This window comes from Akebia trifoliata, chromosome 1 (assembly GCF_017979445.1).
Source record: "Akebia trifoliata isolate Shusen 1 chromosome 1, ASM1797944v1, whole genome shotgun sequence".
In the NCBI taxonomy this organism is placed as follows: Eukaryota; Viridiplantae; Streptophyta; class Magnoliopsida; order Ranunculales; family Lardizabalaceae; genus Akebia; species Akebia trifoliata.
In genome coordinates this window covers 882,197-899,769 of record NC_141375.1, presented here as the reverse complement: position 1 = coordinate 899,769, position 17,573 = coordinate 882,197, and the positions used below count along the sequence as shown (strand labels likewise).

Genomic DNA, 17,573 nt, shown 5'->3' with positions numbered 1-17,573 from the left:
ATTACAAAATCCTCGATTCCATGTCGGACAAGACCTAAATAGGTGAGTTTTCTTTATAACGAGAATTAGTAAAATCTGATCACAGCATTAAGTCTGCAATGAAAAATTATAAAAAATGGAGTGCTTATTTGTCAAATTCCGAGTCTGGAAAGTCAAGTTACCGTCAAAATAAAGACAAATAAAAAAATACCAACAATACCCCTCCAATTTTTTATAAAAGAATAAACTATTCTTTTATTTCATTCTCTTCTTCTCCAAAGAACCCGAAACTTAGCCGATTGACACCCAAGGGTTTCCCATTGCCTTCTCATCAAGATTCGTTGCTATCGAGTCATCGTTAAGCCTCGATGAAAGAGAGAAAATTGTCGGCGTCTCTACAACCTTTGATCTTCGTTTCTCTTCCTTTTTCTCCATCTCTCATCAATAACCAACGAATAGGTTTTGATACATTCCACTCGGAGTTTCCTCTAGTAGAAGGAGAGTCATTCTTCATCGTAGAAGAATCGAGAACACCGTTATAGAGAGGTTCGTAAACAACCTAATTGTTTCACATCCAAGTCTATCCAACGTTGAGTTTCGCACTGTAAATCCTTGATTTCCGTGCTAGCCCATTGTTTTCGACAACCACAAACTTCGCTAGAAAACTTTCAATTCCTATTGGTAATCGTAGATTGCAAAATTACATTTAAAAAATTTTTTAACAAAAATTTGTGATGTGTTTCAAAATATAGAATTATTTTCATTTATTTCAAATTCATGCCAAAACCTTTATGTTTGTGTTTTTTTATCATATTTTTACAATTGATTCATGGGTGAATTAATTGATCAAAAAAATAGTGAAAGAATCCGAAAAATTTGGACGAAAGACCACACAGCAAATTTGTTATTTTTCCCTTACTTCCGGTTCCACCGGTCCATGACAATGTTCCCACCGATTTTAGCAAAATGTTGTCAGAATTTTTTTTATAAAATTTATTATGTTTTGTCAAGGTGTTCACATACAAAAATTGAATATCTTTTGCGTTACTTTGAATTGAGTCATAAAAATTACATAATGACAAATCTGGTATTCAAGGCTTTCATATCCAAAAAATTCGTTTTCAATTTAAAGAACTTTGAAAAATTGTTTTTCCAACACTTAGCCAAATTTTCATCAGCTTTTCATAGTTTTGAAGACAATGATTGGATTTGTTTTTAATTTTTAATTTTTAATTCCATTTTAATGTTTAAGGTCTTGTATTGGGTTTGAGTTTTTTTTTTCATTCTATACCACGTAATGATTATGACTATGAGCAAGTTCTGTGTTGTTTGTACTGAAGTTTTATTTATATATTTAATTTCTTCTATGTGATCTTTTTAATTTCGATGGTAGTTTAAGACTTGATGTGGTTTGATGGTTTTATTAAATTATAGTTATAAATGTGGAAGTGAAACATTTTCATGATAATAAAAGGATTATGAGAATATTTTTTTTTGTTAATTTACCAAAACATGCATTGAAAATTGATTAATTGTCAAAATGGTGCACAATTCAAATTATCCGAAAACGATAAATTACCATTTTCAAAAATAAGTTTTTTTTATCGAATCGGTAAAAATTAAATTAAACAAAGTGTTTTGGTAATTTACTAAATTTTCATATGCAAAATACCCTTTTTTAACACTTTTCTTACTAACATGGTAAGATTTTAGGCCTTCATAAGGGTTGTTTCGCTCAAATGGATTACCACATCAGCAATTCGACACCACAACCCTCTAAATTTCATCAAAAAACTCATAATCCAATTTTTTTTTTTGTTTTTTTAGCTTGATCCAACTTTTGAAAATGGATGGCTATTGAAAACCCCAACTTAAAATTAGAATTCAACAGTCAAAAATAATTTTTTTTCAGATTTTTTTTTCAAAAATTCATAACATTTTATCCTCTACAATTCTGAAGCATCAAATAATGATTTTTGATGCCACAAGGTGGTACGAAGAAGAAACTTTGTTCTTCTTCTCCATTTGTTGCTTCTGCCATTAATGAATCAGACAAGAAAACAAAAGTTCTTAGGCTTAGCTTTTGGCATCTAAAAAAAAATTTTGATCCCATATTTCAGGTTGTAGAGGATAAAATTCTATGAACTTTGAAATAAAAACTCAAAAAAAGTTATTTTTCACTGCTGAATTTTAATTTTAAGTTTGGGAGTCCGCTAGACGTCCATTTTCAAAAGCTTGGATCAAGCTCAAAACAATTTTTTTTTCTTTTTCGGATATGAGTTTTTCAACGAAATTTAGAGGGCCGTGGTGTCGGATTACTGATGTGATAATCCATTTGAGTAAAATGACTCTTAATAAGGTTTAAAATATTACTATGTTGTTAGTAAGGAAAGTGTTACGGAAAAAAAAAATGAAAAAAGAGAGAAAAATGGTATTTTGGATATGAAAAATTAAGTACACACCGTTCATTTTAATTTTTACCGATTTGGCAGACAAACTTATTTTCGAAAATGGTAATTTATCATTTCGAAATTAATTTAAACAGTGCATCAGTTTGGGAATTAATCAATCTTTGCGCTCTGTTTTGGTAAATTTTTGTATTTTTTTTCTCCCCTTCATTTGATGGAACCAATTCACCGAGTCAAATTGAAAAAGCATCAAGTCATGGACCCAATATAAAAACAATGGGTACAGCTTCTTATTAAGTACTTCTTACAATTTATCAAGGAGAAGCAAAAACTTTGGCGAGTGGTCTAAAGTTCTTGCTGGTATAACTAAAAAATCTTAGTTTTGAGCCATAATGACTTGCCTTTCTTCCTAAAATTGTGCTTCCTATATCTTGGCATTTTCCCAAAGACTATGAGATCTGTGTGAGGAATTTGATACAGGTCTGGATGTCAGACGAATTTGTACAACGAGGTGAGAAGTATCAGGGGACATCGCAGAGGACTATGGCATGCAAAGTTGATCGATAGATGCATGGTTCGAGTAGTAGCAAGGGGGTTTAATGGGATAATGAAAAAAAAAATGTCGTGTTCATGATCTTTTGAAAGACCTTACAATAGGTTTGAGTTACGTGATATCGAAAATGTTCCACTTGAGACACATGAAGTTGGTCTTCTACAATGAATTTCGACTGGATCCGCCAAGCAGGAATGGCTCTTAATTCTTACTCTCCAATAGAGAACCTTCAAACCTTGTAGGCACTATAAGTAGAAAGGCGTAGTCTTGTGAAGGTGGTTAGGACAAAGTATACCAACCTCAAAAAATTACACTTGAACGAAGATTTAAGAATCACAAGTAGAGGCTCTTGTGGATTGGATTGCTTTTATTTTTGTGCGATGTGAGGTACAATCTTCAGATCACTTCAGCATTCTTCTTATTTTTATATAGGCAATTCACCTAATATTCGAACCTCGTCAGGCTTAATCTAACAGTACTCCAGGCCTTTATTTTCATCTATAAATTCATTTTATTGGCTTACTTTTTGGCTCCCAATATAACTTTAGTAATTATTGAATTCTATCTATTTTTCTTATAAGTAGTCTTTCATTAATTCAGATGGTAGTTTGTAACTTCGTTTTTCAAAGAACTCTAATAAATTCTATTGGGTGGGGAGCTTTCTTTTCAAATAAAATTCTGAATCTTTCCTTCAATTGATTTGTTATTAGACAGCTAACCTCATTAGGCTCCTTTGGAACGCCAAATAAATCTGATATATAGCAGTCCTGTTGTATGGAACTCATTTTCCTGTAAAAGCTTTCAACTCATTTGTACACACATTTAAGTGGAATTGCTTTTTGACAATGCAAGAAGGTATAGAACAAACTACATTTACTTAATATTTCCAATTACGATGATCTAGATCTTATTACTCATATTGTGTGCCATCAAATTGATTTTGAATGACATTGCTTTATCATTTTCTTCTCTTTAAGAACATTCGTTTCCCAAATCACATACTTGACCTACACATAGGGCTGTCAATGATCCAAAATATATCCGATGTCCGAACCGGTCCGATCCGATCCAAAAAATGAAAAATCAGATTTTTGAATCAGTCTCAGATCTACCCCAATCCATTCCGAAAAAAATCTGATCCGAACATATTTTACTACTTTTTTTATTATTCTAAATTTCATATACATATATATAGATAAAATGTTTTAGTCTTTTTGTTTTCCCTAAATATTTGTAGTTGGAAAGTGGATTTTTAAAAAATCTATATGATTTTCTATTTTTTGAACATTGATCATTTGAAAATAAGGCATGTGCTTGGATTGGATCGGATCGGATCGGTTTCAGATTAAGGATGAAATGAAATAAATCGAATCCGGTTCACATATTCATTAACCTGTTTGGATTGGATCAGATTGGTACATAATGAAAAAAATTGGATCAGTACTAGAATGGTACTGAACCGATTTGTTGCCAGCCCTACCTACACATGCATTCGTGTAGACAATGTTTGTTTTGTCTTTCTACCAAAACAATTTGATTATTGGTGATTGTTAGTCATATTACTAGCTACCAGTTTCTAACACCTCCCTAAAGATTTTACATACATGAAATATTTATTTCTCTAAATTTACGTTTTATACGTTGAGTTCATTATTTTTTTGCTAACCGAGTGTCCGGGCCAGCTTGTGCGCACCACGACTAATCTCGGGGAGGACTACCACAGCAACCCACCGCCATGATCCCCCAGTTAAATCATGAGAAAAACCCAAGAGGGGAATCGAACCCATGACGTGCGCCTAACCCACACTTCACGTGCTCGCCCTTACCACTTAGGCAACCCATGGGTGGGTCGTTGAGTTCATTATTATGTTGCTTAGTTTACCATTTGGGTTTGTATCCATCTTTATTACCATGAACATGAATTCATTTGTAGGGGTTTGTTCAAATCACCCGTTTTGTGCAAGAAAATATATTTTCACGATGCAAGATCTTTAGAATATCTTATTATGCTGCAAATGGCGATCCAAACAGGCCCTAAAACTCAACTCAATACTAGGTTCTATATGGTTGTCATTTGATAGCAAATCTGGATTTCTAATATTTAGTTTAGTTTACATAATTGTTGTAGAAATGCACTCTATCCTCATTTAAGGGAGGGGAAAAATCTGTTTTAACACGACAAAATCCAAAGTTTGTTCATTTGTAACCTACTTTGTTTCCCTTTTTTTTGTCTGTTATTTTACCTCAAGACTTGTTTGGATAGTAGTTCTCAAATCCACATTTTATTAGTTACTTTTTTAAGAATCGATCGAACATATACAAATCGAAGAAATTTGGGAGCTGAACTTTAGTAAGGCTAAGCAAACAAATTATCCAAACAAAAACCTTGATTGCCTAAATCCTTTTTTGTACTAGGTGATTCTTGAATACCAAATCAATCCAAACAGACCCTTTAACTCTTGCACCGCTTACCAAAATGCCATGCCAACTCTTTAAGGTCAAAAGATTTTCTTATAACTAATAAAAGTAGAATAAAAAATTAAAAAAATCCCGAAAGTTTCTAGGTGCCTATTGGCATTTGCAAAGTTGTATAAATTTCAACGCCCTTAGCTGCTTATAGCATCCCCATAGTTTCATAAATTGGGGGTCTTTTCACCTTCACTCTTTTGCAGAGGCCATTGTAGTATGTCACGATTTAATTTCTCTATGTTTTTATTGTTTTGTTGTTTCTTCCTCAGTACTCGATTACCTTTTCATCAATTCCATTTTTTTTCTTCTCCTGATTTGTTCACCACGAATAACCATGCCACCCATGTTTGTAACTCGGGAAATTGTTTTTTCAGTTTGAGAACCACAACTCAACCATAGCAGCAAGAATTCCCTGTATGTCGTTTGTACTACAATTTTATATGTTTGAGAGCTATGTGGCTCAACAGGCATCACAAGCAACACAGACTCATGGCTCAACAATGCTTGGAATCACCAGTACTCCCACCAACAATGCTCTAGAGGTGTTGAACTTGACATTGAAGCTTTGAGCCAAGATTGTAAGAGTGACATGAGTTTGTAGGTTTATGTTCTTTAGCACTATTCTATCTTTCTAGATAATGTAGTTTCATTTTAAGAGAGGTTTTTAATAAATTAGAGAAATAAATTTTTATTTATTTTATGTACATCTTCATTTCATTAACATAATTGTGATGTCTTTTGGTGAATTCAAGTGATACTAAGCATAATATGCATCAAAGTTTGTGTAAGATATGGAACCATGTATACTTATACTTTGTACTTCCCCTTATGGAGGAAACTTAATTGTTAAATATAAATCACCTATAATCGACATTTACCTTATGATTAAGGGCAATCTAAGCTAAAAAAGAGAAGCTTATACATGCTTAGTGGCCTCAAGAGTTACATTTCTTTTAAAAACGGATCAATTCAATTAAAACAGATTTGTTTATAACAAAAGGCGCATTGTGTCATGGAGTGGTTGAAAAATAACAAGTGATTTAGAATGTCCCTCTATATTTTGATTAATATTAGAGATACCTTTTTATATTTTTCAAAATAAAATCATTCCCCCTTGAGCTTTATTTTATTAGAGATACCTCCTCATATTTTGGTAAATGACCAAGATAACCTTGTCTTCAATCTATTAACCTCTAGGAGGGCATGAGTTGAAATTTGAAACTAGCACGTTTGGATCCTTTGACTAGATCCGGATAAAAAATGGGTTGGATAATGTTTAATATCCCTTGACCTGACTCGGATTTAGGTCGGATACGGATCCATTCCTAGATTTGCCAGGATTCGAATGACATGGATTTAATTTAACAGCTTAAAAGACTTATCTTTGGTTAGTAACAGCAAATCCCAACTCCCAAGTCCCAATTGAGCTTCCAATTTAAATGTTTCCTCTGCTCGAGGAAAGAAGAGGAGCGTTTGTTAGAGACTGAGAGAGGGAGAGACTAACAACAAAAAACCAAAGAAGAGAAGATGGACGATGGAGGAGATGTTAGCATCATAGAGATTCTCGATCTCGACAACGATCACTTCTACTACACCCCCATTTCATGTAGAGGAACCAACACAAAGGATGCAATCTCAGTCGAAAAATACACAGAAGACAAAGAGCTTCATCAAGCAATCATGGCTTCAATCCAAGGAACCCAACAAATTATCGATCTCACAGAAGAAGATGAAGTAATCGAAGTAAAATCCATTTCTTCGTTTCGAAAAAAAACCCTTTTTTTTCCTTCTTTTATCGAAACAGGGGAATCTTCAAGTTCGAAAGATTCTTCATTTATTTGCAAAATCTGTGAACCCAAAGCGAAAAACCAATCTTTTAGCATAAAGGGTTGTACCCATTTTTTCTGTTCCGATTGTATGGTCAAATATGTTGCTTCGAAGATCCAAGAAAATGTTACTTCAATAAGATGCCCTGAAATTGATTGTAAAGGAGTATTAGAACCTGAGTTTTGTCGTTCGATTCTTCCAACAGAAGTGTTTAATCGATGGGGTGATGCTTTATGTGAGTCTTCGATTCTTGGGTCAGAAAAATTTTACTGCCCTTTTAAGGATTGTTCATCGTTGTTGGTGAATGATGGAGGGATGGTTGTTAAGGAATCTGAGTGTCCTTATTGTTGGAGATTGTTTTGTGCCCAATGTAAGGTTCCTTGGCATTTAGGGATTGAGTGTGAAGAATTTCAGAAATTGAATGAAGATGAGAGAGGAAGAGAAGATATTATGATGATGAAGCTTGCAAAGAAAAGTAAATGGCAGAGATGTCCAATGTGTAAGTTTTATGTGGAGAGGTCTCAGGGTTGCTTGTTTATGAAATGCAGGTATATTTCTTTTTAGGATTAATATTTTATTTCTTTTTAGTTTCATTAATTCATGTTTACTTTAGTTTACATAGATTTGTTATTTGCTAATGTCTTCGTGTTTTTTTTTTTTTTTCAAAGAATGGTAGAGAGCAACAAGCTTCAACTTAATAACATATTAAGAGTTATGGTCACATTATTAAAAAAGACTATACTCTAGGGTACATTATTAAATTGTTTGCATATTTCGACGAAATATTCCTATTTCGATAAGGTTGGGCATGAAGTTTAAGTGGAAGTTTCTTTTGTATATATTTTGGTGGGAATCCCTATTTGTTTTGTAAAATATTTTAGTGAAGAGTTAATTTCTTTGAGCAAATTCTAGTTCTAGATATAAAAATGCAAGATTTCGATGGTTCGATAGTAAAATTTAACTGAAATATTTTTTTATAAAAATTACTTCAAAACAAAATTAAAAACTTGTTTATTTTAGTTTTCATAGATGTGTTATTTGCTATTGTGATTGTAGTTTATTTTTTGAGAATGCTAGAAAGCAACAACTTTTAACTTAATAACATACTAGGACTTAAACACTAGAGCACAAGTATTAAAATTTTTACAAATTTCAACGAAATATTCCTACTTCAATAAGGTTGGCCATGAAGTTTATCCGGTAGTTTCTTTTGTATATATTTTGGTGGGAATCCCTATTCATTTCGATAAGCAAATTCTAGATATAAAAATGCATGGTTTTGATGGCTTGATAAAGAGTAAAATTCAACTGAAATATTTTTATAAAAACTAACTTTAAAAAATGAATCTTATTTTGATGTATTCTAAGCATGTTTATATTCTAATAAGTTCAATATGTTTTTTGCTAATCCTAATAAGTTGAATATATTAGTTATTTATTCATACATATTTAATATTGTTTTTTTTTTTCTTTTTAATTTCATAAATTCAACATTAATTTAGTTTCATAAATATGTTATTTGATACTATGATTGTATTTTATTTTTTAAGAATGCTATCAAGCAAAGCTTTAACAAAATAACAGATTAGGACTTTTAGTCTAGAGCATATTATTAAAATTTTCACATATTTCGACGAAATATTCCTATTTCGATAAAGTTGGGCGCAAAGTTTTATCGGCAGTTTCTTTTGTATACATTTTGGTTGAAATCCCTATTTATTTTTCAAAGTACTATAATGAACAGTAAATTTCGATGGGCAAATTCTAGATATAAAAAGCAATATTTAATGGCTCGATAAACAGTAAAATTCAATTGAAATATTTTTATAAAATATTAACTTAAAAAAAATTGAATCTTAGCTTGATATATTCTAAGCATGTTTATGTTTTGATAAGTTGGGTATATTAGCTATTTAGTCATACATAATTAAAAGGGTGTTTTACCAAATCATGGACGAAAGGTTGTTATATTAAACAACAAAAGTAGGTATATTATCTCTACAAAGTGCATTCAAAACAAACATAGAGGGTCTTTTTGGTCCATAATCTATCTTCTCCTTTCTATTCCCTCATTTTTCCGATTTGAGTGCATCCCCATTCTATGTCCTGTCAGTATGATTCACAGAGAACTTGACCAGAATACTCATTTTTCTACTGAATTTCTTCCAAATGAGGAAAACATCCAGGGATCACCATTTGGCTCTTTGTTTAGAATTATCCCAAATATTTGAGGTTGGCCAAATGAATCCTTTTCCTTCATTCAATTATGTCTAAGCATTGTTTATATTAGAAAAACACTTTCCTCACTAAGTTAGTCGGGAAACGACTCCTAATCCCATCTTTGACCATTGACCGATTACTTTGGTAGCGGGAGAATCTAGAAGAAAACTAATCCCGTTTCAATTCAAGAATATGTGGCTATTGCAAGATGGCTTTGTAGACTTGATTCAGGGTTGGCGGGGTGAAGTAGTTTGTGAGGGGAGACTGGGGATTGTTTTTAGAACAAAGTTAAAATTCATCAAGGAGAAATTAAAGCAGGGAAACATTGATAAGTTCGGCTGTGTGGAAGCGAGGAAAGGATTAATGTTAGCTCAGATTGATGATCTGGATAGGAAAGAGGAATTAGGTGGGTTGACAAATGAGGAAAGAGCAGCTAGGTTGAATTTCAAAGCAAGATTTCAAGAGTTGGTAAGAATGGAGGAAGTTTGTTGGAAGCAGAAATCTTGTGTGAGGTGGCTTAAAGGAGACCAAAACTCGAAATTCTTTCATAAAATGGCAAACTATCATAATAGAAGAGACTTCGTATCCAAGTTTAAGATTAATGGAAGTGTGATGATGAAGGCATCAGGCAAGGGATTGTGGACTCTTATACAAAGCTTTACTCGGAAGATAATTTGTCAAGACCGCTCTTAGATCAATTGGATTTTGATGCTATTTCCTCTAATCAAGCTGGGTGGCTCGAGCGCCCTTTTGAGGAAGAGGAGGTTTGGTCAATGGTGTCAAGTATGAGTAATGATAAGGCGCCGGGGCCGGTGGTTTTTCGATGGAATTTTTCAAGGCTTGTTGGGAGGTAATTAAAATGGATTTAATGGCAGTGATTGTAGACTTCTTTATGGATGGATTTCTAGATTTTGGTTCAAATGGGACCATACACTTTGATTCCTAAGATAGAGGGAGTGGAAAGCATTGCTGATTTGAGGCCTATTAGTCATGTGGGTGCTACATATAAGATAGTTTCGAAGTTGATGGCAAATAGGATGAAGGTGGTTTTAGGCGGTATTATCGGGAAGCATCAAGGAGCCTTTGTTAAAGGTAGACAGGTTCTAGATAGGGTTATGATTGTAAATGAATGTATTGATTCGAGATTGAAATCGAGTTCTCCGGGGATTGTTTGCAAGGTAGATCTTGAGAAGGCATACGACCATGTGAGTTGGAATAGCGTGAGGTATTTGATGTGGCATATGGGCTTTGGTTAGAGATGGGTTAATTGGGTCAAGAAGTGCGTTTCCACAGCGTCCTTTTCGATTTTGGTTAATGGGGAGCCAGCTGGTTGGTTCAAGAGTTCTAGAAGGCTTAGACAAGGTGACCCCTTGTTTCCATTTCTTTTTATTATTAAGGCTGAGGCTCTCAGGAGGATGGTGGGTAAGGCGGTTATTAACAGGGACTTGTCAAGTTTCGGAGTGGGATCCCAAGGCATGGTTGTTTCCCACCTTCAATTCACAGATGACACATTGATTTTTTTGGATGCTTCTGAGGATCAGGTTAGATTTTTGTGTGATGTTCTTATTTGCTTTGAAGCTTTCTCTAGTATTCCTTTGAATTTAAGCAAAAGCAAGGTATTTACAGTGGGCAGGGTGGTTATAGAAATGCTTGGGGCGACAATGGGTTCACAAGTGGGTTTCTTACCTACGACTTTTCTCAGGTTACCCCTGGGTGCAGCTTACTCTAGCATTGCAATCTGGGATCTGATTTTGGAGATAGTGGGGAGAAGATTGACCTTGTGGAAAGCAAGGTATTTATCAAAAGGGGGAAACCTAACCTTGTTAAAAGGCTGTCTAACTGGTATACCGGTGTACTTTCTTTCACCTTTTACTATGCCAAGTTCGGTGGAGAAGAAATTAAGTAAGTTGTTTAGAGATTTTCTTTGGTATGGGGGTGTCAGGAGCAAAAAGTTTCATCTTGTGAATTGGAAGAGTGTTTGTCTTCCGAGGAAGGTAGGGGGCTTCGGGTCCAGAATTTAAAGAAGATGAATCAAGCATTATTAAGGAAGTGGTTATGGAGGTTTGACACCAAGCGCCCTAGTCTTTGAAGATAAGTTATAACATCAAAGTATGGCGAAGGGAGTTTTAGTTGGGTTCGTGGTTCTCCCCAGTTGGCTTTTGGTTGTGGTGCTTGGAAAGGAATTTTAAAAATCCTCCCGTTGTTTCAAGACAAGATTAGTTTTAATATTGGGGATGGGATTTTGGTAAGGTTTTGGGAAGATTGGTGGTGTGGCTCTAGCCCATTAAAGGACCAATTCTTGGATCTATTTGCCTTATCGTTGAGGAAAGGGAAGAACATGGCTTCACTCTTGAGACATTCGAGCACTGGTATTGCTTGGGATTTTGGCTTTAGACGAGTCTTTAATGATTGGGAAGTGGAGCGTGTGCGTAGGCTCGCTGTGAGTGTAGAGTCGATGATCTTATCCTTGTCGGAAGTGGATATGCACATTTGGGATCCGGGTAGGAATGGCTTATTTACAGTTAAGTCCTTTTATTGCGATTTGGAGGAGATGTTAACAACCTCTTTTCCTGTGGTGGAGGTGTGGGATCCTAAGGTTCCTTCTAAAGTTGCCTTCTTTGTGTGGGTAGCTTCCTTAGGCAAAATCTTGACCATGGATAACATTAAGAGAAGAGGGTTGTTTTGATTAACTTTTGTGGGTTATGCAAGGAGGATGGGGAATCCGTTGACCATTTACTCATACATTGCAAGGTAGCCGCAGAGATCTAGTCTCATTTTTTTAGGCAATTCAGGGTAATGTGGTGCGCTCTGAGGTCCTTTCGGAACTTAGTGGAAGGTTGGCTACACATAGGGCAGAGTTTTTCTGCTTTTAAGAGAAAGCTTTGGAGCATCATTCCATTTGCAATTTGCTGGGAAATTTGAAAGGAGAGAAATCTTAGGACCTTTGAGGGGAAAGATTCATCGGTTCAAGGCATTAATTCTTCTATTCTAAGGACTATCTTTTTGTGGGGCAAGGCTTCTGACGAGTCAAAAGGGGTTTCTTTTGTAGACTTCATAACCAAGTGGGATTGGGTATGTAGCATTGTTGTTTAGCTAGTTATTGTTCGTTGTGTCTCTTGGTCGCTTTGTATGTTTGTGTATCTTTTCTTTCTTTTCCTTTCTTGTTCTTAGCTTCATGGTCTCCTTAACCATGCTATCAATCAAGATCTTTGATTTATCAAAAAAAAAAAAAAAAAGAATGTTTCCTTCTTGCAAGTTCGGATGCCATGGGGATCTCAAAATTTTAAGAGTTTTAGATTTTAATCTAAGTTTGGGATTTTGGTGGCTATCCATTTCATAGCCTTAGATCAAGGCTAACATGATAGTCCACGTGGCCCCAACATGGTAGTCACACTAGCTTTACTCTTTCTGTTATTGCAATTTGGCAAATGTGTTCGTGTCTGCTCTCAATAGCCAACTCTTCTTTTTGGGTCTTCTCTCTCTCTCATGTTAATAGTATCTGCTCTCAATACCCATACCATATCTTTCCATCATCACTGCTACATCTATAAGTATTTATGTTGGCCATACTCCATCAAAATTTATCTTAATCTAGCCCAACTCATGCTTTCCATTTCTCTTTCTTCAACATTGTTCAAACTCCTTGGTTCACCTTTACCTGAAAAGGATTCGAAACTATTAACATTGTCGTTCAATATTCTATAAATGTTATCCATAATCCATTTTAAATCATTGGACTTCTCTTCAAATGATTTTTCTGTTCATATGCTGCCAAATATACAAGTTTACCGTCACATCAAAACTTGACAAGTTTTAATCTTCCTCTCTAGTCTAGAATGGTTTACTGAAAAGCTATTTAACCCATTCTTTCACCAATCATCTTGGAGATAATGTGTTTTATAAATGAAAAACTCTCAATAGATAGTGCCGTATAAATCATCCAAAAGAATACAGAACTATATGAGTGGTACTTAAGCATACAGAACTTGAATGTTAAAACACCATCTTATAGAACTACCAATATTCTTAAAACACTGTATGGTCCACCATGGCTTGTTAAACACCATAATACCCTTATCATTATATATATTACTATCTAAATGAGGATTACAGATTAACATTTGGTGTCGGTACATATCTGCGAGATATCGGTATTGTTTTTTCTTTGCCAGCATTGCAAAACATACATGCATGGTTTGTCTCTCCCCTTAAATCTTCATGGCAGAAACCAATCCAATAAACATAATCGGTTATTCTTCTCTGTTACTGTGGAATCAATAATCTAAATTATAGCTCTTTAGTCCTTTTTGGTCTTGGGGTAGGGGTTCTGTGTTTTTTCCAAATTTCTAAAATCAAATAGGTGCTACGAGTTTATTGCATTGACCTTTAACATGGGAGATTCATAGGTGGGACCTATCAGATATATTTATTTATTCTTCTTGTTCTTTTAACTTATTGTTTTTAATGTGAATTAAGCTTGATTTTTTTTTTAATGGAAACAGGTGTGGGTTCACTTTCTGCTACAACTGCGGAGCTCCATTGAAAGACCATTACTGTTCTAACTGTGGGCGTTAATTTGATGAAATTGTCTCCAAGCCATAGAGATGTTGATTGATGTTTTTTTTTTTTTATTAATCTATTTTTATTTAACTTAGAATTTTTTAACATTATAATTGTACTTATCACTTGTATACTTAAATTATATATATATATTTATGCACAATCGAACTGATCTAGGAACCAACACGAACTTTTTGTAATTTTTTGATGACATGAGTCCAATGTAACTAATATTTATTGAGGTTGAGTTAAATAGTTTAAAAATATTTTAGTATTAAAAATTTTGTATTATATTTATCTTTTATTTTCAGCCAAAGAACATTAAATATAATTAGAATGAGTTCTTAATCCAACAGTAAATATCAATAAATCTACTTATCGCCTAGGTGTTTTTGATGTGCTGGTTAGGCTCTTTATTAGTTGTTCCTTTCAAAGGACCACCATTTTTGAATTGAGTTAGATTGGACTCGGTGGATATGGATTTTATCAGAAAAATCAGTTTGTAAAAGCATTGTAGACAAAGTATATAAATCAAGATTATTGAAATAATCATGGTCATATTTGGATGTTAGAGTATTAGTTATGTTATAATGTATTAAGATACATTAATATGCACTGAATAATTATTAACTATAATCTTGAATAAGATGATTCAGTGCATTTCAATATGCCTTAATACATTACGACATAAGGAATACTCTAACAGCAGACTTCCTATTTTTAAAAATGCATCAACAAGAGGAAACAAAAGCATGCATGAAGGTGTGGGTACAAAACTATTCTTTGGAGATTTTTTTTTAGGTAAGTAGCCTCTTCGAACATATTGGTAATTATATTAGAAGGTTTGATCATTTTTATCATTAATAAAATATCATACAAGAATGTTGTGTGTATGCATGTAGTGGGTGGAAGGGTATTTTAGTTATTAAATAAATAAATAAATGCAATATTGTTCAAAAACCATGTAACTTGTTTCATTAGAATCTCACGATAATTTTCAGTGCCAAAAGCACGTATAAATGTTATTCCTCCATTCCATTTTGTCCAAAGCCGAAAGTGGAGTCAAACTTGAGCGAATAATTCTTAAAAAATTAGAATAATGATTTTCTGACACCTCCTCTGATATACGCCCCCATCACATAACTGTATATCATTTGCCTTGGGATACGCAGACCCGTTGTTCTGTGGTGGGGGCATAGGTAGACCTGCATATCCTGAGGCAAATGGTTTACAATTTTGTGATTGGGGCATATTTCAGAGGGGGGCGACATATTATCACAACTCTAAAAAAATTTGAGTCACATGTTCTCTTAACAGCATCACATTTGAGATCCCCCAATGCTTGGGATTTTTTCTATTCAATCATTTTCCTTATTTGAATCATTTTCATTAATAGGGTCACATATGAGATCCCTAAATGCTCAAGAATTCCTCTATTCAATCATTTTCCTTATTTTTTATTTTTTATTTTTTATTTTTTAAATGATTTACAAATCAATTCCGCTAATAGGATCGCATCTGAGATCTTCAAATACTCTAGAGTTCCTCTATTCAGTCCTTTTCCTTATTTGTTTTTTAAAAGGAATGATCCATGAACTGATTCCATTAATAGAGTCATATCTAAGATCTCGAAATGCTCTGGAACTCCTCTACTCAATCATTTTCCTCATTTTTCTTTTAAAGAAATGATTTTGTTATCGGGGGCCCAAAGTGCAATAACTACACTTTGGAATTGGATTTTGTACTGAAAATGCCATTAAAAAAATTAGTTTTTACCAAAATACCCTCAATTTCAAATTTCCAAAACGTATTTATTGCACTTCAAAGTGTGCCTTTAGGGCACACGTTAACAAGACCCTTAAAGAAATTATTCACAAATCAATTCCATTAGTAAGGTCACATTTGAGATCCCTAACCTTTATTCAATCATTTTTCTTATTTGTTTTTTTTTTTTAGTGAAAGAAATGATTCACAAATCAATTCCATTAATAGGGTTACATATGAGATCCCCATATGCTCGGGAGTTCTTTATTCAATAAATTTTTTTTTATATGAAAGAAATGGTTCACACATCAATTCCATTAATAGGGTTACATATGAGACCACAAATGCTCTCTGTTCAATCCTTCCCCTTAATTGTTTTTATAGAAAATTATTCACAAATTAATTTCATCAAAAGGGTGACATTTGAGGTGCACAAATACTCCAAAGTTCCTCTATTCAATCATTTTTCTTATTTGTTTTCAAAAAAAAATTATTCACCAATCAACTCCATTAATAGGGCAAAACTTGAAGGTGCCAACATCTCTAAGTTGGTAAAGGCGTGTGGAGAGTTGATCCCACTACCCATGTTCAAACCTCATTGAACCCACTTTCACGTTGACTACTAATTACCTTACTCAGCCAACAAAAAAAAAGGGGGCGGGGGGTATCAACTCCATTACTAACACACGACATGTGGGCCTACGTTTGGGAGATCAACTAGATCAGAATAAATGGTAAGCTATTTTAACACATGAGATCTCCAAGTTTGTAGTCAAAATTGTGGTTTTGATTTTGATAGAGCTAGGGCTGTCAATGGATCAGGTCCAAATCGGATCAGATCCAGGACTGATCTGATAAGTATCACATCGTATCGCTATTGGATTGGGGTTTTATCAGCTCTCAATATTAAGATCCATTAACAATCGGATTGGATCAGCCTAAATCCCATTTTTGTATACAAAATCTAAATAAAACTGTCTATATTTCAACAAATATATAATATAATTATATACTTTCTAACATATTTTTGGATCGGATCCTTGTAGGATCGAGATATGATTCATCTAGATCCGATCCAATAAGATATAGGATTGAAACCTTATCGAAATCCAAACCCAAAGTTATTGGAATGGATCGAATTTCAGGTCTAATCTGATCCATCGACAGCCCGATATAGAGCCATGTGCAATGACTCGTATATAGTCAACTGATCGAGATTGATTGAAGTTTGTAGGGAGATTAATTGAATGGACAGTCTTGATAAGAGACTTTGATTGAACCTTTCGAAACCTTAAATCATATTAAAATAATTAAGTAAAATAAAAATAAATTAGTAGAGATCACCAATAGTCCAAGAATTATTGCTAGATATTATCTCAAAGAACTTTATGTTATAAATCATTATATCGATTAACTTTAAAAGATACGAGTGCCTTCAACAATACAAAATATGAAAATAAGTTATAAAATAAATCGATTTCAGATATCCATGCGTACTAGTCGATAGAATCAAAAGAGGCTTTGTTTCTATTAATTCGATTTCTTTTGGATCCGAATCTAGTTGTGGGGAGGTGATATATATATTCAAGCATTTTAAAGGTGGAGTTAGTAAATTCCACTAGTTTTCCTTGGCTCAGTTAAAAGGTTGTACGCACTTCAATGGAGACAGCAGTAGCAGATCAAGTCATGGGTCCCACTATTAGCTCACCGTGAATTACAAGGAAACGTTGTGGGGTCCACTACTATACTCTTTCTCTATTTCTGACTCCCCACTGTCCTCCACCAACCAACAG

General features: G+C 33.9%; 1 protein-coding gene across 1 annotated transcript; it reads left to right on the top strand.

Annotated features, from left to right (window-relative positions):
* Window positions 1-6,811: 6,811 nt before the first annotated feature.
* Window positions 6,812-14,207, top strand: LOC147410256 (RING/U-box superfamily protein). The gene is made up of 2 exons (XM_086433280.1): window positions 6,812-7,784; window positions 13,959-14,207. Exons 1-2 carry the CDS (start codon window positions 6,937-6,939, stop codon window positions 14,029-14,031), a joined length of 921 nt encoding a protein of 306 aa, XP_086289406.1. The 5' UTR covers window positions 6,812-6,936; the 3' UTR covers window positions 14,032-14,207.
* Window positions 14,208-17,573: the final 3,366 nt, after the last annotated feature.

Excerpts from the sequence above, each read along its gene's own strand:
- LOC147410256 (XM_086433280.1), top strand. The coding sequence starts at position 6,937 with ATGGACGATGGAGGAGATGTTAGCATCATAGAGATTCTCGATCTCGAC. Across the intron at positions 7,785-13,958 it reads TGCTTGTTTATGAAATGCAG|GTGTGGGTTCACTTTCTGCT; the intron begins GTATATTTCTTT and ends TAATGGAAACAG.